This window comes from Podospora pseudopauciseta (genome assembly GCF_035222475.1).
Source record: "Podospora pseudopauciseta strain CBS 411.78 chromosome 2 map unlocalized CBS411.78m_2.2, whole genome shotgun sequence".
Taxonomy (NCBI): domain Eukaryota; kingdom Fungi; phylum Ascomycota; class Sordariomycetes; order Sordariales; family Podosporaceae; genus Podospora; species Podospora pseudopauciseta.
Window position 1 is genome coordinate 61,620 of NW_026946664.1, and position 18,095 is coordinate 79,714.

The window sequence follows — 18,095 nt, forward strand, 5'->3', positions numbered from 1 at the left end:
ATGGTCCGGTCTGTGAGCAGGTTCATGATCACTGGCTTTCATCCAACTGGCGGAAAAAAAATTCCCTCCCGGCCATTTCGCTTACAACTGCACGCCTTCAATTTGTCTCATGGCGGTGTTGGTGAAATGGCAAACCATCTTGCCTTTAGACGGCATGTCATCGGTTTCTCTTAGACAGAACCGCATTCTCGAAAAGCTGATTGAGCGACACAGAGCCAAGAGAACATATTGTGTGGCCAACCGTTGCAACTCAATGTCGCAGTCATTGAAAGAGACACTCGGCAGTTATCCAGGGGACTAAAAGAGTCTCGTCTCGGCTCAGAGCTTTCGCCTATTTGCTGGCATATACCACAACTTGATGTCGTCATTATGTTGTGAAGACATTCGGAAAGTTGGCTTGGCATTTCAGGGGTAAGTCGTTTTTGTGGCAGCCATTACCCGATCTGTGTTGGCAAGGTGAGTCTGCAAATGGCGGTGCAGGTAGCAAATTTAACCTTTTATAACAGCTTCAAAACCGCGCCTATCTTGATGCTATCTCCAATCGCCAAACAGGGGTACGTATAGTTTAACCGCCAGTCCAGCGCTTGGATCGCCAACCTTTCTGCATTGTACCTGTGAATCGCAATCACCTTTGGTTGAAGTCTTATCAGCATAGTCATAGATGCGGGTTTCGGTACATAGGCTGGGAAAGGGAAAGGCAGACACGGCAGGATCAACAGGGGCAACAATAATGTCTGGGCATATAAGAGAAGAAGTGAACGATGGATGAGTACTCGTCACCAGCGCTCCCATCTTTGCCATCGAATCCTTCTAGCCCAGGATGAAATTCCTTGCCGTTTTCAACCTTGCTTTGCTGTGTGGACAGAGCGTGGCCTCGGTCCATTGCACGGTTGTGAAGCCTGATCTCGTGAAGCGAATGTGCGCGTTTGACAACTGCCCTTCGATCGGCCATGTCAAACGCGGGCAACTTGTACATGCCGCATGTTTAGCTGACTGTAGCACTGTGGATAAGTGAGTTTGTCTCAGGTCCCAAACATAGTCATCGGTGCTGACCCTAAGCTGGAGTCCATGGGTCAAGCTGTTTGACGATACCTTTATCCAAGCAAGGAAGCAATATCTCGAACACTGTCACACATTTGGCAAGGATGCTTTCATAAAAGGTAAGCTTGACTTTTACAAACTCGAGCTTCAACTTGCAGCTAACAGCGGCCAAGACCTTCCCCCTTGTCATGTGGTAGACAAAAGGTCCAAAACAGATTGCGCATTCCTGTCGAGCTCTCCTCAATTACATTCACGACCTGGCAAACTTGGTTCAGGACTTCTCAAGCTCCTGAAAAGAGATACGGGCAACAGTCTCGAGTATGTGTCAGGGCCGATCGCATCACACAACACAACTCTTCCTGATAACGTAGGCAACTCGACGACTGTTTCCGCCAATTCAACCGTTTCTGCGAATTCGACGATTCACCTTGGCAACAATGCAACCAATCCATTCTTTAAAAAGTGGTACAAGCGTCATACCATCCGATCTCCTCAGGTCTTTACTACGATAACCCTGCCTATACCAACCCCAACTCTCACAATTCCAATCACCACGCCAACTCTCTCATTGCCAATCCCAACCTCAACAGTCTCGATATCAATCCCGTTCCCGACAACCACGGCACCTAGTCTGCCTCTCCCTACCGGTATACTTTCGCGTCGCCATGATCAACAAAAGGTTGACTTTGCCTTCTTTCCCAACTCTACCATCCCGCTTGGCAATGTTACAAAGCCTCATGTTCCTAAAAGATCGCTTGTGGCTCTTCCTTTTAACGCTTAGACGGTGGTTGCTCAGCCTTGCTCTCGATTGTCTACTTTAGGTTTCTCTCTGTCTTTACCAATATCTGTATTGGAAAATCTTCTGATAGTTCGCCCTCGTTGATCTTACGCTCTTTCAAGCATCATACGTTGCTCAGCTACTTGTTAGGTAGTCTTTGGTCTGCTCTAGGAACCCAATTTTACCCCGACTTTGCCTTGCTCTCTGCAAGAACCTTCTCGACTACTTGCAAGTCTTCTCTCAGACTGGTACAGAATCCACCCTCGGGGTCTGAAAAAATCTCGGCAAAGTACAATGCAGCCTCTCCGTACTTTTTCGCGCTCTCCGGGTCCCCTTTATCATAGTATAACTTCATGAAAACCTGGTAGTATTCCCCAATCTTAGTAATAAGCCTTTCCACCTGTGCCAGCTCGATGAACTCTCGGGTCCAATCTACCAAAGCGTCATATTGGGTCTCCGAGTCCTGCATGGCATAAAACAGTTCCATCAGCCGCTCGCGACGAGAGTCGGACGCGTCTCTGGCCTCGGCCGGGGCCGTGCAAAGTGCACAGGTACAGTTGAAATGCCAGTTGCCCAGCGATTTGGCACGGTATGACGTGGGCATGCCCAGCGGGATATCTGTGTATGTCAGAGAGCAGTACTTGAGGGCGTCCGGATGAAGTTCTGGAAACCTTACAGCTAATGGTGATCTCTTCTCCCGGCATGATATCTCTCGTTGCGACCGCCGACATGACCAAATCGTTGGAGGTGAAGCGTGGAAAGGCACTAGAACAATCAGCCACTCTTGACTTCTCTGAAAAATGGTGGCTCCGAGACCTACTTGGGATCACAAGCGTGGTTCATCCTCTTGTTCTGTCAGTCACTCTTCGCGTGTGGAAAATAGGAAGACATGAGACAAACCGCAATCTCGGGATACAGCCCTTTGCAATCACGACCGTTGACTGTCATGCCAAAGGCATTGGTCCGGATCACATCTTCCAGTACATGCATTTCGCCCTTTCTGCTCCTCGCCAGGTTCAAAACCCGTTGTTTGTCCCCTAGTTGCTCCAACGCTCGCTGGTAATATTTTCTACCTTTTACAAAACCTCTTGCTCTCACAGATTCTCCTGCTGGTGTGGCCTTGCGCGTGCCTCCCTCTGTCACCTTGAATTTGACACCTGCTTCGCCCTCCTCTTCCCCGGGGAAGAAAGCGTTATCCGCAATCACGGCAGGAAAAGCGCGCATGATGGTTTCAAACCGGCTGATCTTTCTGGTTGCGATGACTCCTTTTCCCTTTCCGGGAATAGAGATGATGGCGTATGGCAGATCGGGATGCTGAAACTCCTCCTGGGGTTTGAAATGTCTTCTCTCTAGCCAATGGTCCGCAGCTCTGTCGATGGCCACCACCAGGCCAGCAGCAGTTTCTGGAGTTGTCAGAAAGGAAACTCCAGCCCCTAGATTGTACGACGCGGACGAAAAGACGCAAAACTTCTCGCCTGGAATGTCGGAGAAAGACGTTGAGCAGAGAGGTTGGTGGGTCCACGGTAGATTGGGAATGTCAAAGGAATCTGATTCGTCATCCACTAAAAGAGGTGACTGCTTCGGTGCAGCAGATAATGGGGAGAGTAGAGGATTGGGACATGTCGTCTGAAGGGCAGACACATGGTTGATAGTCAGGAAGAAACAAGACCAAAGTATGGGTGAAAACTTGAAGGCCAGACGGTGTGTGGGTTCTGGGGGTCATGTCAGCGACCTGCCGACCTCATTGTCAAAAGATATACTTACTAGTCATGATGATGAGCTTTCCTTTCTTGGCTTGTCCCGCTGGTCGGTTCTATTCAGATGAGATGGAGAAGATATCAAACTGTTTTACCGAGCATCTTGCTACGGTGTTCGCTTGGGCATAATCACTTGGCGACTGAGCACTGACAACGCCGAGTTTCGAGTTTTACCCTGTCCCAGATAGAATTCCCAGTAGGAATTCTGGAGGTCAAGGCGAATAGCCGCCAGTGGAAGATGCCCCGGTTAATATGGATATCGTGATATAGCCGACATCCAAGTCAATCCGAGTAAGTACACAGTCTGGCAGTGTCAAATGAAAAAAGTCAAAACAGTTGTATTCTCTATCGATGGTCATGCTCATGATGCAGAAATGCTGATGCTGGTGATGCTGATATCCAATATCCCAAATGTAATCCCAATGCTGTCCTCACAAAGTAGGTACCCAAGCCCAAAAATCGTAAATGTATCCCAAAGAACCGCGGACCACTAAAAGCCGCACAGAATCGAAGAAAGAGTGACCGATGGACTCCTGAAGCGAAGCTCAGTGAGCCAGAGGCTGGTTGAGAAAGAAAGGGGGAGCTTCGTGCATCCCGGGAGGTCATGTTGATGCGCCGGCTCTAGTACCCATCGGCTTGGGCAACAACAGTCCAACCGTCATCCTTACCCACGACAGGCTTGGGGGTGGAAGATGTGACGGTGGAGCTAGAGCGAGCGGCGTCGGTAGGATTAGAGCTGCACTTGGTGTAGCCGTCGGTGACGAGAACTTGCACACCGGCAGGAAGGACCATGCGGCCGGTGCCCTGGGACATGAGGATCACATCCTCTTCGGTACCGGTGCGCTCGCCCTTGAGAAAGACGATGGACTTGCAGCCCTGAAAGTCGAATGTGCGCTCATAGTTGCGGGCGGGGATTTCGACGTAGTTGCTGAGGTCCGCAGAGGTGAAGACGGCTTCGGTCTTGTCCGACCAGCGGCGACGCTTGGACAATGTCAGTCTTTCATTTGCGCATGCGGTTCGAGTCAGGGGAGACCTACAAGTTCCTGGGCGTCAATCATGTTGATGGTGGTAAGCGGTGGTGGGTGGGAAAAGGTTGAGTTGATGAGTGAAGATGTGATTGTGTCTGGGAGGAAAAAGAGGTCAGTCATCCATGAACAACTGCTCTCTATTTAACAACCATCTTGCACTCTTGAGCAGGTCTCCTGATACCCACCGAGAATCTCCACGATGCAAAAGCGAAACCCGCTTCCTGCCCAAAGTCTCCAACACGGCATGCACCAATGTGCTGACATCCATAGTCGTTGCAGATGACTGGGCCCACGCGCCAAGGATGGAGTGCCGTCGCCGTGTACCCAATGAAGTTTGTACAAGAAAATCAACCAGAGCCCAACCCCAAACACGAACACACTTGGGATCTACTTTGGAGCCCAAAAGACCGTTCCCCGCTGTGATAACGGGGCCCAGACTGCCAGAGTCTACCGAGTCTGCTAACGTGGACGGCCTTGGCAGGGCGGTTGGCGATTAGCGCGGGCCCATATCGAGTGGCATCGTGACGTGGCTTTTGTGGTGTCTCTGACTGACACTTGTCATTGGCCTCTCCTTGGCAGGGCGAGTGGAGAAGGGAGCGACACATCACGATCGATCGATTCCCGCCAGTGTCCACACACCTGACTCGTCTGATTTGGGATTTAAGCGCGCTGTAGTGCTGAGGCTGCTGCAAGCCTGCAGGATGCACAAACGAGCAACTGATCCAAAAGTTCAGCTGTCTAAACACAGTTAGGCAATTCGTAGTGGTGCAGCGAACTTGGGAGCGAGTGGAAGGTGCGAGGGGATCAAGGCAAGACCAAGCCTTGATGAAACTCTACACTACTGATATGCTGTCTAGTGCATCTTCATCATGTCGACACTTGTAAGATAGTCACTTGTTCCCTTTGCCGGCTCCCGATCTTTTGGCCCACATGTTGTCCCGGCTTTCCCTTCCCCCCTGGCGCCGTCAACTCTCATCCACTGGTTGCGGCTCGTGGCCTTCAGCAGATTTTTCTGAGCGTCATCAAACCACCCATTGATGAAATCCCCATGAAAGCAGTACCCTTCGCCAACTTCGCCGCAAGCCAACTTCAGAGGTGGAGTGCCGGACCAACCTTTGGGAAGCAGGCTGCGAACATTGTATCGAACAGAGAACCGGAGCTGCGGAATTCGTTTCATACCTGAGGGACAACGGCCACCGTTCGCGGCGGTGTAGGCATAGTTCTTGATGTTGCTTGTCTGGACGCAATCCGGAAACCGAAGAATGACTTGAATATTGCCGCTGCACGTCACGCGAGGCATGAGAGCTCGATTACGGTTCTGTCTGTCCTCAGGCCCATTTTCACACCACCATGTCAGACCAGTGGTGCCCTCGTTCACATCACTCTGGCTTCTCGCTGTTGCATTTCCTGTAATGGCAAAAAAGTCTTGTGGATATGGAATCTCGGCCTTGTCGATGTTTTCATAGTATGTGCTGAACATGCCAGGATTCACCTCCACAAAGTCGGTTGGTCCCCGTACATAGTAAAGGGTTGGAATCCCTTCAATGTTGATGATTTTGGTCTCGCCTTAGCCGCCTGACACATGAAGAACAAGCAGAATAAGAAAACTTACAGTACACTGACAAATCGTTGGGGTTCTCTCCAGAGGCACAGCCTTTCTGCAGGTCGGCCGTGGTGGGCAGGTCTTTGGTCACAGCATCGGATCCAAAGAATGAGTGCATATGAGAACGGTACTGCCCAGGATAAACGATAGGATCAATATTCTTGACCATGAATTGCTTGTGGCGGATGTCAGTATATGCCGTCACGACCGCCGCCAGAGCGCATGCAACCGCTGTCGAGACGATCATGATGATATTGAAACTGATAGTTGAAAGTGTCGATGACAGTCAGTACATCAACATTCAGTATGCGATGATCCCATTTTATCTGTTTTGGTAACAGTGAACCGTAAGAAACAGGGTTGTCGTGATATGTTTGGGGCTGGGTATGCCGGTACTCACCATGGAGCCTGCCAACCGCAATGCTGGGCTGAGTATCTACCGCAGAGATAAGCAACGGAATCATGAGAGAGTATTGGTGGTATTTTCCTTTCCATGCCTCCGGTTATAGGGGAGTATAGTCGAGCACAGATACTTCCACCTATCGTGACAGAGCATTTCTGCTGCTTGATTCTTGGAAATACATTAGGCTGACCTTGAAGGCAATATACTCCATGCAACCCTTCATAACAGAGTTCACAATGAAAACGAGTTTCGGCAGTTGATAGGTAATCATCAAATTTCTGTAAACTAGTGGCAAGATGTGCTTTCTCGAATCTACGTTATGAATGAACTCCCAAGTTCGTCGCTAACTACCTACACATTTCTGCTTCAGACTGGAAAGTATGTAGGTATTCGACAATACAGTATTTTCAACAAGCTCTGATTGTGATCCACACATAGAAGAAGGCACAAACATTATCCCCATAAGACCAACAGCCTATATATCTATGAAAGTCAGAACGGGGTGTTGGGAGGCTTGGTCTACCTTGCTTCGAAACCCCCTATCCAAATGACATTACAGGTACAATTTTATTGAGATTATATTTTTTCCACCCATCCTTCGTATTTTCTTTCTACAGAGTACCTATCCACCACTCTTTCCATTTCCTTCATTTCCTTCAAGTTGCCATCCCATATGCAATAACTGTCGACTTACACATTTCGACCGAAACAGAAAATAAGCTTCCTAACTATCTTTCGAAAGATAGTAAGTACCTTTCGAGGCCCGTTAATGTCACTAAGTTGAGGTGCCAATAGGTCAAGGCCAGTACTGTATTCCTGTAGCTAATGTAATCGTAAGATAAAGAAGGAAAAAGGAAAGGAAGGTTTGTGTGTGGCCCATCTTGCTCTCCAAGATATCCTTGCCCTGGCCTGTGCCTTCCTCCTGCTCTCCCATTGGCCACAGCCTCCCTGCTCTCCTATTGGTCGCAGCCTTCTTCCTGCTCTTTCTGCTCCCTGCACCCCTAACCCTGTCCCGTGCTCTCTGCCGTATGCTGTCACAGTTAACGACCATTCGAGACCATTTAGTTATATTTCAAGGTGTAGTTGCACATTCTATTCCAGGTATATTGACTTACATTTCTTTACAATGTCGGACTCTCTCCATAGCATGCCTCTTAAGAGGCTTGGAAAATAAGGTCATGACCCCCTGGCATCAATGTATTTGTACCAAGGTCTCAGAACCTTTAAGGGGTCAGAAAACCACTAAGCAAATTTTCTTCCGTACAAATAGCAGCTATAAGCTGCGTGATAGCCATGGGTGGTCTGTCCCAAAAGCTGCTGGTCGCCTACCTGAGTCCATCCCATTGAGTGAGCGAAAATGATGGAGGGTGCGAATCGTGCGATACGAAAATTGTAGCAGCTTGATTTGCAGATGAGGCATGGAAACACTAAAGAGATCACGAAAATAGATTCTTCGTTACAATAAACTACGTTGGCTTGAAGGGAGTCGAGACCATTATTAGCCTCAAAACTCAATGTACAACGATGCGAAAGGCTGGAAGTGCACCTGTTCACGACCATACTGAAGCACTGGGTTATTCTCCACCCATTGTTCTACTACAAATCACATAGCAGTATCAAGTAATGGCACAAGAGAAGTTAGCTGCCACGGATGACAGCAGGTTATGATGCTCCAACCGCTTAGAAGTCTTCAACATGTCGTTGCACTACGTAATATTGTATCAACGGCTTGTCTAATGGGTACAGGATGTCAGGGTCCAAATAACCTGTGAGAACGATCAACCATAGCAATCATCACGTAGTGAAACGGTCATAGTGTTCTTTTTTTAGAAAAAAAGAGAGAAACAGGGTTTGTAGTGCAGGCCTTGGTAAGCTTGTCATACATGTTTTTGGTGTTGAAATGAAGCTCCGTATTTCCTGATAAAGATTCAAAGGATCTTGGCTCAACGCGGGGTTAGCCCTTGTATGTATCCCGTCTTCTTTAGCCGCTGCAGTTATGCCGAGATGCTGTTTATCCGTGAGCAGCTTGTCGTTGAGCGGACCAATGGCAAGTTCACCTCGGTTTCTCGCCCGTTGTTATGGGGTATCATTACATAGAGTCGGAAGAGATGAGACCAGAAGAAGAGCGTTGGATGATACTGTCACAGTGTAGGAGCCGGTTATTTGCTGACCAGGCGTACACGAGCACATCGAAAATGGGATAGGAAGCTCCGAAGACGAATCCTTCACGCTGATAAGTCAAGTTGTTAGCTCTTTAATAGTGTGTAACATTCACTTTCATAGAAACCGCATTCCCACAAGAGACCAAACCAGTCGGTAAACACCTTGAAGCTCGACAAGATGCTGTTTGTGGGATTCTGGATGATGGCCACGGCCTCAGCCGTCGTTATACTTCCAGGGGGAGAACCAAAGCCCTACACAAGCCAGTATCCGATCTTGGCAACAACAGAAGACGCCTACTTTCGTGAATCCGCCCCCAATGAACTTCGGAGCGTCAACAACACCATCAAGGTGATTCTGAGCTCACACTCGACCACCAACATATCCAATGATTCCGGGCTGTATCCTTCTGGTGACTCTTTCATTCGCGGCGCAATACAGGCGTGGGGTGAGCATTTGCACCTGGTCGTGCGCCCCGAAGAGGTTTGGTTCACCATTTTGGTGCAGATGAACTTTTATATGACATCTCATGCCGAGGAAGTTCGAGAGCTATTCGTCAATCACCAAGGACAACGGGAGATTCTCGTCGAGGATCTCACATGGTACCGCATTTTAAGCCGTTTCAGAACAGAAATTCAAGCGAGAGTCAAAACCGATTGGTTGATGGACTGGATCATGCCCAACTTCTCAACAACAACCGAGAGCGACGTCATGACGGCCAATATCCTAATGATGGGTCTGACCAAAGCCTACTTCAAATACATTGGAAAGCCTGTCTGTGGTCTACCATCGGTTACGCTGCTCGGCGAGCTTTCAGACTGGCAGAAGATCCTAGCAAAGCTCGACCGTCTGCCTGACTTTGGCCCGGAGCCAGAAGAATACAAGGCCAGACTCCGTCCTATTCTTTCGAGATTTGTCACAAGCTTCGAACAGCCCGATTCACCCGCCACGCAAGAGTTTTGGAACCAAATTGTGACAGGAAGAGCGGGCAAAGTGTGCGGATCACCGCCAGTATTTCTCTCTGGATGGATCACGGGCTTCTTTTTCTGGAACGAGAACGGCCAGGCTTTCGCGCGTCAAAAAGGCGACATGTTGACACTTGATGGCATCTCCTATCCCGTTCTTGACCTCGAATTTGCACCAGTGGGATACGCAAGAGCCCCATTTGTGATGCGGAACTACCAAGGTCAAGGGGACTTCCCTGCATACGTCGCGGCTGGCAATCTAGGGAAGCAGGTCACAGCCGGTCCCCCGGCCGGGTACAAGGAGGCGTTGCTGAGGACTGGTGGCAATGTTAGCCTTGCCGACGACAAGGCTAGGCATGCGACTCTGAGGCCCTTGAGTGCATGGATGCTGTACGGCCCCCTCAGTCATGAGCCCCGATCAGGTTGGTTCAAGGAGGATGAGTTGATGGATATTCAGATGAGTGTCAAAAAGTACATGACTGGAGACACGTGTGGTTTGCTGGCCGCTCCTTGATGTCAGTTATTGTTAGTTTTCACAGCCCCAAAACAGTGTGGCTCTTTATCCTGCACTGGCTTGAAACTGCCTCATCCCATGTCTGCCTTGAACTCATGGTGCTGAGGACCCGCTCATACATTATATTGGCCATCCTGAAACATGAACGTATATTTGGGGCTTCTGCTGGGTCAGCTTCCAATTCCGAGGCCTCTTGATATCTTTACTCGCTACCATACTCTGGGACTACTCCTTACGGCAAAGTTCAAAGCAAAACTGTGCCACAGTTCTAGCCAAGTCATTCGACAACCTGCGACCATCACAGTCAGTGCACATCTAGGCGCTCATGGCCCCTGCTTTGTCAGAGGCTTGCAGTGTCCCCAACTATTGAATCCTTTGATCCTTCGCCATTAGCCGTGCAAAAAAGGTATAGCTACTTCGCCACTCTACACATGACCTCCTTCAATCAGGTAGATCATCATCCCAGACTCGAGATGCTGACCGGAAGTCTCGGAAACCGTATTGCATATGCATTGCTCTTGGCATCAGCAAGGCGTGCAAGGTGTAGGTCTTGAATTCCCATCATTTGACCTTTGCCAAGTTGAGGACTGAGTTGTCAGCCCTTGTGGTCATATCTACCAGAACAATTCTATGGAAAAGCAATCTTGTCATTGACCGAGAAGGAGCGGTGAAAGATACCAGAGGACACCAAAGTGCGTAGTTGCCATAAGGTATGAGGTATCAGGAGCTACGTCTCTGGCCTGAGGTTTTCCAAGTTGCTCGTGCGAGACCACACAGACGACCCCATAATTTGAATACGATGATTATAAAAGTAAGTACTTGGCAGTACTGCAAAGGATTCAGGCACAGCAAGACCCATGACTGTTGATGGTGTCGGTGAGCATAAACCTGGCAGATAGGTAGGCAAGGGAGGTAGGTAGGCAACTATATGTATCTGTAAGAGACGAGAACTAAAATTACCATGCAGCTGCTGAAAATCTCACAGGTACACCTTACTCCAACATGCTTCAATTCAGAGTCCAACTTGCCCTTTGCTGGCTTCTAGGCGCTGTTTCTCTCTCAACTACTCGCGCGTTATCCACCCCTTCCAGCCGAACAGTGTCACCAGGAAATTCGATTATTTCCCGATCGTCGATTGCCGTCAAGATTGATAGAACAGCCGCGGTGTCCTCGCGCTCTCTGGGCGGTATCAAGTCCGTCGAACAACTGGTTCGAAACGCTCAAAGAGACTCTCGGCTGAGCAAAAGAGAGGTAGAATTCACCGTTCATCCTCTCATCACCACCGTGTCACCAAAAAGAATCACTCAGTTGGTCGAGAGAGCGACTGTCCTTACCCCAGACTACGTCCCAACAGATTTCAGCACATGGTATCAAGTCCTTTTTCCGGAACCCGAGAGCGAGGACAACCAAACTCTCCATGATCTTCTGGCTACGCTCTCTGGCTACCAAGAGGTAGCAAGCTGCCATCCACTCGGTGGCGGCATCCTCCCCGCTGTGGACCCCAGAAATGACCCCCTATTTCCAAGCCAGGGCTATATGACGCCAGCAGGGGAGGGTATCAACGCGCCATATGCATGGGGATTCCCCGGTGGCGATGGAGCCAACACTACCATCATCGACATTGAGAGGGGTTGGAAGCTGGATCATGAGGATTTGGTACGCTACATCTATCCATCTCCCTTGGTAGCTTGTCACGCTCTTACTAACAGACACGATGTTGACAGGCGGATGCTAATATCACACTTCTAGCCGGGTTGAATGTCAAAGACAGATATCAGTCCAATTACCGGCACGGAACAGCCGTTCTCGGTGAAATGCTCATGGTGGACAACAACATTGGCGGCGTGGGCATCATCCCTGGAGCTCAGGGGCATGTTGTCGGGGTGACGCGTGTTGTCGGCGGCGGCCCTTTTGAGAATTATCCCGAGGCCATCTTGGATGCCATCGATGCTCTTGGCTTTGGAGATGCGATATTGCTTGAAATCCAGGTTCCCGATGCCAACGGCAACATGTTTCCCGTCGAAATCATCGATGCCGTGTTCGACGCCATCTCCCTTGCAACCTCACTGGGAATTACGGTCGTTGAGCCAGCTGGCAACGGTCAGCAAGACCTGGATGCTCCAATCCTTCGCATCGGCAGCGCAACCCCAGCGTCTATTCTCAACCCAAGTAGTCCCGAGTTCCGCGATTCGGGCGCCATCATGGTTGGCGCAGCGACGTCGACGATACCTCGGACCAGAGTACTCGAGTCCAATTACGGGGCACGCATCGATGTGCATGCCTGGGGCGAAAACATTCTCACCGCCTCAGTTGCGGGTTCGGCCGACGATATCGACACCTATTTGCCCTTTGACGGCACATCAGGAGCCGCTCCCATCATTGCCGGCGCAGCCCTCAGCGTTCAGGGGATGGTCAGTGCCAACCGCGGGACAAAGTTGGATGCATTTGTACTCCGAGACCTGATCAAGATTGATGGAACACCCACCTCTAATCCATCCGTCGACAAGCTAGGAGTGCAGCCTGACCTTCGTGCGCTCATTGACGGAGGCCATCTTTCGTAGTCAGAAATTATTTCTCTACCTTATTAGTCTATGGAGTAATAGTAGCTACCTACTTTGCTTATTTTCTCATCATGAGAGTCTGTAAAATGCACTTACTCCGTCTGAGTACCTTATGTACAGTTTGAACCTGCCCTGACATCAGTCCAACGCCCCGAATCCTGCACATCGCTGACCGAAAACAGTTACACCTAGCAGTATCGTGTGTCAGCACGTAAACCTAGGAAAGACACGTTGGAGGCCAACAGGCTTAAAAGGCGACTTTGCCTGCTCTCCCAGCCAACTGTCCCTCTTCAAATTCATCCAACGTAAAGTACCTAGCCCAATCTCTAACTTTTGAAGCATGAAACCCGAAGCTATTCTTTCGGCGCTGGCGGGAAGTTATGAGCTGCTCAATATCACCAGAAACAGAGCCAACGACAGCGTTGAGATACCAACCGCCCGAAGCCCATATGCCTTCACTGGTCTGCTCATATACACAAGCAGCGGCTACATGTCCGCGCACATGACATCGTTCAATGTCTCCAACCTTCCCGACGACGGAGCAAACATGGTCTGGCCCCCTCGAAATACCACAGATCTTGACGACGCGTGGGCCGTTGTCGCCAAAACTACGCTTGCATATGCTGGCACCTTGTCGATTAATCCAGAGGATCCGTCCACCGAAGAGTCCGGAGCTGTCCTGCATGGCCCGCTTCATGTCACAAACATGCCCGCATGGGTCGGTGCGACTCAAACGGAATTAAATGGTGGTGAAGCACAAAGGCCAAAACGGGTGCACATTCTTGAGACTCAGCGCACCTGTGAACGCAGACGCTACGGTTGAGGATACGCTTTGGTGGAGAAAACTAGACTGATGGTGTTGGGGCTTAACGTGACTGCTTATTCGCCATTGAAACAGTATTCCAGGACAAGATGTACCTAGCTTTTGATCATTCTTCAAAGGTAATAACTGATGCTGTTGTTTGAGTGGCAGACAAACTAACGCAAGCAATTCAAGCATCCGCCCTCCGCCAGCTGCTTTTCTGCATGTAATCTCTTCCACCGCCGTGTACCTCTCTCGCCTTGTGGTCAATCTGGCTACCCCCTCCAGATGACTGGCTTTGGCCATGCTGGTTCGGGCCTCTCCCATCTCGAGCTATGGAGAGACGAACGACCACTCCATTCATTGCCGTGCCGCTCAGCTCCTTGACAGCACGGTCAACTTCCTCGCGGGAGCCAAGGTCAACATAACAGTGATGGTGGTTCCCAGGCGTAGATCGGAGCGAGTATGGAACCACGCACTTGTCGATGGCGACGCTAGAACGTGCGGTCAATCCATCTGGACATGTTTGAAGATGACATGCTTGGGAGCATGGACTTACACGTCGAAGTCCGAAAAAAAGCTGCGAATCTCAGGGTCGTTGTGTTCCTGGTCAATCATTTTGTCGAGGCCATCGATGCGGATGCGGGTGCTGTCCTTGTTGGAGTAACTTTGCAGACGATTCAGGGCAGCATACGGCCCTTGCTGGTCTTCTGTTTGCTCTCTTGGGGAATTCCAACCCCGAAATCCCGCGCCATCCTTCCGTTCTGAGGCGCCGTCGGCACCTTTCCAATCACCCCATCTCTGGAACACAGGTCGAAATTCAGCGGAGCTCTGGTCTCCACGCGATGATCTCCCATGTCCCTTGGGTACACAGGGGCCCAGCTTGACGACCCTCCCGAGGATTGATTGGCCCACAATTTTAGGTTAAACCGCACGTCAGAGTGGGTCAACAATGCATTGGCGGGCAAGCTTGAATGAGATACCAACCCTACCTTAGTACCTTAGTGTGACAAGGGCTGCAATATCAGGGCTTGGAACTCATGGTTCAATTCAGGCTAATAATCTTCAATGGCCTCGAAGAGCGTGATACTGAAAGATGAAGAAGGAAAATACAGTCTTGGTGATCCTGATCGCGTATTTTATCCTCCCTTGCCTGGCCCGTGCCCTTGTGGCCTCAGGCCGCTGCCAAGTCCTTCAATATCATACAGGGCCAGTGGCCTTCCTTTGATAACCGCCATGCCTTCTGATTGTCCGCCTCACTTTGACGACTGGTTCACAACGTGCAGTTACCCCTCCTTGCGGTGGTATCGACAGTGTTGTTGGTGGTGGTTGTGGGTGGTTGGCTTTTGCCGTGTGACACCATCTCCCCCCCCTTCTCATGCTCGCCCACGAGCTTGATGATGGCTTCAGGCCTCCATACGTCGGTCCTTGGGCTTGTCGGGGTGTTGCGCGTGGAAGGCTTGTAAGGCCGCCTTGGCTCCGTCGCTGTAGAAGTGATCGAAGGGCTCCCACGTCCAGTGTTTCCTTTGAGGCCAACCTTCCCACTTGACCAGATACTTGACTTCTTCACCCATCATGGTCGAATCTATCACCTTTTCCACTTGGTAGTCTTCTGCCTCTACCGGCGCAGCTTCTCGCAGGACCTGGTCTGGGTCAGGCAGTGCCTGGCCGCCAGCGCGATAGGGCTCGATGAGGGAGACGTGGAAGGTATTGTGGATTCGCCAGTGCTTGGGGAGAGCCAGTCGGACAGCGGTAGGCGAGATCACCTTCTGGATTTTGAACGGGCCCAGCATCTTCTTGTCCAGCTTCTTGGAGGGTCGTCGCGTCTTAATGTGTTTGGCGTTCAACATCACCAGTTGATCCTGTTCAAATAGAGGGGCTTCTTTTCTCTTCAAGTCGGCCCACTGCTTCATACGCGAGCGGGCGTCCTCTAGTGATTTCCGCGCTTCCTTATGAACCTGGGTCATCCAGTGTGCGTATAGCCTGCTCGAGGGGTTGTGGACGGTGGTGTTCGAGGACGGGTTATTGGAAGCAGGGTGGTAGCCATAGTTGGCGAAGAAAGGCGACATGCCTGTGGTCGACTTGCGAGCGTTATTGTACGCGAATTCTGCCATGGGAAGTAATTCATTCCAGTTAGCCATCTCGTAGTTGACAAAGGCACGGAGATACATCTCTAATTCTTGGTTGACGATCTCTGTCTGGCCATCTGTTTGGGGGTGGAAGGCTGTGCTCATGCGACTGTTGATGCCGACAAGCTTCAGGAAGTCCTTCCACAGGTGGGCGGTAAAGCGTGAGTCTCGATCGGAGATAATATCCGCCGGAACGCCGTGAAGTCGCCAGTACTCGCGCGCGAAGATCCGTATCAAGTCGTCAGTCTTCTTTGCTTCCACGCGTAGGGGTATGAAGTGTGCCATCTTCGTGAACATGTCCACGATGACCCAGATCGAGTCGCATCTAGAGGACAGTGGTAGGTCCGTAATGAAGTCCATGGAAATCGCTCTCCATGGCTTCCAAGGAATCTCCATCGGTTGGAGCAGCCCGAAGGTGCCATGGCGGGGTTCTTGTTCTGTTGGCACTCTCTGCACCCACGTATATTCGCGGATGTCTTGATCCATGCCTGGCCACCAGAAATTGCGCCGTATAAGGTCGATAGTTCTGTCCATTCCCAGGTGGCCGGCGACGGCTGCGTCGTGCTCAGACTTGAAGATCTCGTCGCGTAACGCGGGGTCCTTAGGGATCCTCAACAGGTTGTTGTGGTACAGTAGGCCGTCATCCACATGCTCATTTTTGGGCGGTGTGGCCAGGTCTCTCGTATACTCAGCATCCTGGTGGGCGGCTGTTTTGACCTTGGCGATGAAATCATCGTTCCATGCCGGTGTAGCCGGAATACTGGCGAGCCTTGCTGAGGAAACCAGGAAGGAAGGTCCTTCATTTGGCGGTGAAAAGTGGTGATTTTTTAGGACCGAAGTGATCGGCTGGTCCTCATCTCCCCCCTTCTCAGGCCGATATTGATCGAGTCTCGAGAGCACGTCGGCCTTGCCGTTAAGACGTCCAGGGCGATACATAATGATGAAGTTGTAGGAGGCGAGCTCTTGCGCCCACCTTGCCTGGCGTCTATTTAAGACCTTTGCTGTGGTGAAGTATGCCAGGTTCTGGTGGTCGGAGTATACTTCAACGCGATGCTCCGCCCCCTCAAGGTATCTTCGCCATCTTGCAAAGCAGTCGACGATAGCTAATAGCTCTTTATCGTGTACTTCGTAGTTCATCTCTGGTTTGGTGAGCTTTCTGGAGTGGAAAGCTACCGGGTGGAGCTTGCCATCGTCCCCCTTCTGGGACATCACTCCACCTAGGGCGAAGTCGGACGCATCCGTCTCCAGGACCGCCAGCTTTGCTGCGTCGAAGTGAGCGAGGATGGGAGCAGTGGTGAAGGCCTCCTTGAGCCTGTTGAATGCTATCTCCATAGCTTGTGTCCATTTCCAATGGCGTGCGTCGAGCTTCAGGGATGCCGTGAGGGCTTGGGCAATGGTAGAGAACCCCTTAATAAAGCGTCGATAGAAGTTGGCGAAGCCGATGAAGGATTGGGTGGCCTTGAGTGTGGTAGGTCTTTCCCAGTTCAAGATGCAGTCTACCTTTTCCTTAGACATAGAGATCCCATGCTCAGAGATGATATACCCAAGGTATTCGACCTGCCTGGTTGCCCACACACACTTCTTTGCTGAGATGGTGAGGTTATTCTCCTTTAGCCTTCGTAATACCTCTTTTGTGAGCCGGTCGTGCTCCTCCATAGTCTCGGCGTATATGAGGATATCATCAACGTACGCCAGTACCCCCATGTCGATTAGGTCGCTGAGGACCCCATGAACCATGGCTTGGAAGGTGGCTGGGGCATTGATTAGCCCAAAATGCATGACCGTGAATTCGAAGAGGCCGTAGCGGCAGCGGAAGGCAGTCTTCCACTCATCTCCTTCTTTGATTCGTACAAGGTTGAATCCACTCTTAAGATCGATCTTGGTGAAGTACTTGGCTCCAGCGAGGCGATCTTGTAGCTCATTGATGAGTGGTAGGGGGTACCTGTTAGGGATGGTAATGCCATTAAGTGATCTCCAATCCACCACGGGTCGAAGGTCGTCCTCATGCGTTCCTTTCTTCTCGATAGAGGCGTCCTTATCCACCATAAAGAGTGGAGCGCTGCAAGGGGACTTGGAAGGTCTGATCTTGCCTTCGGCCAGCATCTCATCCAGCCATGCGCGCAGGAACTTGAGCTCCTTGCCGCTGAGGGAGTAGATAGGCCCCCATGGTGGTGTCTTGCCATCCATCAGGTCGATCGTGTGGTCCCAGGGCTTGTGATCAGGTAGCCTTTTGGATATATCATGAGGGACCAACGGTGCTAGGTTCCGGAAGCGTTCGGGAATAGAGTTTCGGTCGTCTTTGACGCTGGAAATGATCCTACCAGCCTTCCCAAGTACCGATAGGCTAGTGCATC

General features: G+C 50.7%; 8 protein-coding genes across 8 annotated transcripts; 4 read left to right on the plus strand and 4 right to left on the minus strand.

Annotated features, from left to right (window-relative positions):
- Positions 1-820: 820 nt before the first annotated feature.
- Positions 821-2,004, plus strand: QC763_000718 (uncharacterized protein; the record flags this gene model as incomplete). Its single annotated transcript, XM_062905150.1, has 3 exons — positions 821-1,011; positions 1,066-1,160; positions 1,215-2,004. 3 exons carry the CDS (start codon positions 821-823, stop codon positions 1,820-1,822), a joined length of 894 nt encoding a protein of 297 aa, XP_062767688.1. The 3' UTR covers positions 1,823-2,004.
- On the minus strand, positions 1,869-3,590 carry QC763_000720 (uncharacterized protein; the record flags this gene model as incomplete). Its single annotated transcript, XM_062905151.1, has 5 exons — positions 1,869-2,437; positions 2,496-2,584; positions 2,640-2,665; positions 2,720-3,531; positions 3,584-3,590. The coding sequence occupies 5 exons, from the start codon at positions 3,588-3,590 to the stop codon at positions 2,001-2,003; spliced, it is 1,371 nt and encodes a 456-aa protein (XP_062767689.1). The 3' UTR covers positions 1,869-2,000.
- A 607-nt stretch (positions 3,591-4,197) lies between these two features.
- QC763_000730 (uncharacterized protein) lies at positions 4,198-5,293 on the minus strand (the record flags this gene model as incomplete). Its single annotated transcript, XM_062905152.1, has 2 exons — positions 4,614-5,293; positions 4,198-4,557 (listed from the first exon to the last, which is right to left on the minus strand). Exons 1-2 carry the CDS (start codon positions 4,722-4,724, stop codon positions 4,198-4,200), a joined length of 471 nt encoding a protein of 156 aa, XP_062767690.1. The 5' UTR covers positions 4,725-5,293.
- A 164-nt stretch (positions 5,294-5,457) lies between these two features.
- Positions 5,458-6,454, minus strand: QC763_000740 (uncharacterized protein; the record flags this gene model as incomplete). The annotated part of the gene is made up of 2 exons (XM_062905154.1): positions 5,458-6,143; positions 6,217-6,454. 2 exons carry the CDS (start codon positions 6,452-6,454, stop codon positions 5,458-5,460), a joined length of 924 nt encoding a protein of 307 aa, XP_062767691.1.
- Positions 6,455-8,614: 2,160 nt separating this feature from the next.
- QC763_000750 (uncharacterized protein) lies at positions 8,615-10,671 on the plus strand (the record flags this gene model as incomplete). The annotated part of the gene is made up of 2 exons (XM_062905155.1): positions 8,615-8,671; positions 8,894-10,671. 2 exons carry the CDS (start codon positions 8,615-8,617, stop codon positions 10,247-10,249), a joined length of 1,413 nt encoding a protein of 470 aa, XP_062767692.1. The 3' UTR covers positions 10,250-10,671.
- A 580-nt stretch (positions 10,672-11,251) lies between these two features.
- QC763_000755 (uncharacterized protein) lies at positions 11,252-12,810 on the plus strand (the record flags this gene model as incomplete). The annotated part of the gene is made up of 2 exons (XM_062905156.1): positions 11,252-11,905; positions 11,974-12,810. The coding sequence occupies 2 exons, from the start codon at positions 11,252-11,254 to the stop codon at positions 12,808-12,810; spliced, it is 1,491 nt and encodes a 496-aa protein (XP_062767693.1).
- Positions 12,811-13,150: 340 nt separating this feature from the next.
- QC763_000760 (uncharacterized protein) lies at positions 13,151-13,633 on the plus strand (the record flags this gene model as incomplete). The annotated part of the gene is made up of 1 exon (XM_062905157.1): positions 13,151-13,633. One exon carries the CDS (start codon positions 13,151-13,153, stop codon positions 13,631-13,633), a length of 483 nt encoding a protein of 160 aa, XP_062767694.1.
- A 109-nt stretch (positions 13,634-13,742) lies between these two features.
- On the minus strand, positions 13,743-14,466 carry QC763_000770 (uncharacterized protein). The gene is made up of 2 exons (XM_062905160.1): positions 14,172-14,466; positions 13,743-14,106 (listed from the first exon to the last, which is right to left on the minus strand). Exons 1-2 carry the CDS (start codon positions 14,228-14,230, stop codon positions 13,803-13,805), a joined length of 363 nt encoding a protein of 120 aa, XP_062767695.1. The 5' UTR covers positions 14,231-14,466; the 3' UTR covers positions 13,743-13,802.
- Between the last annotated feature and the right edge of the window lie 3,629 nt (positions 14,467-18,095).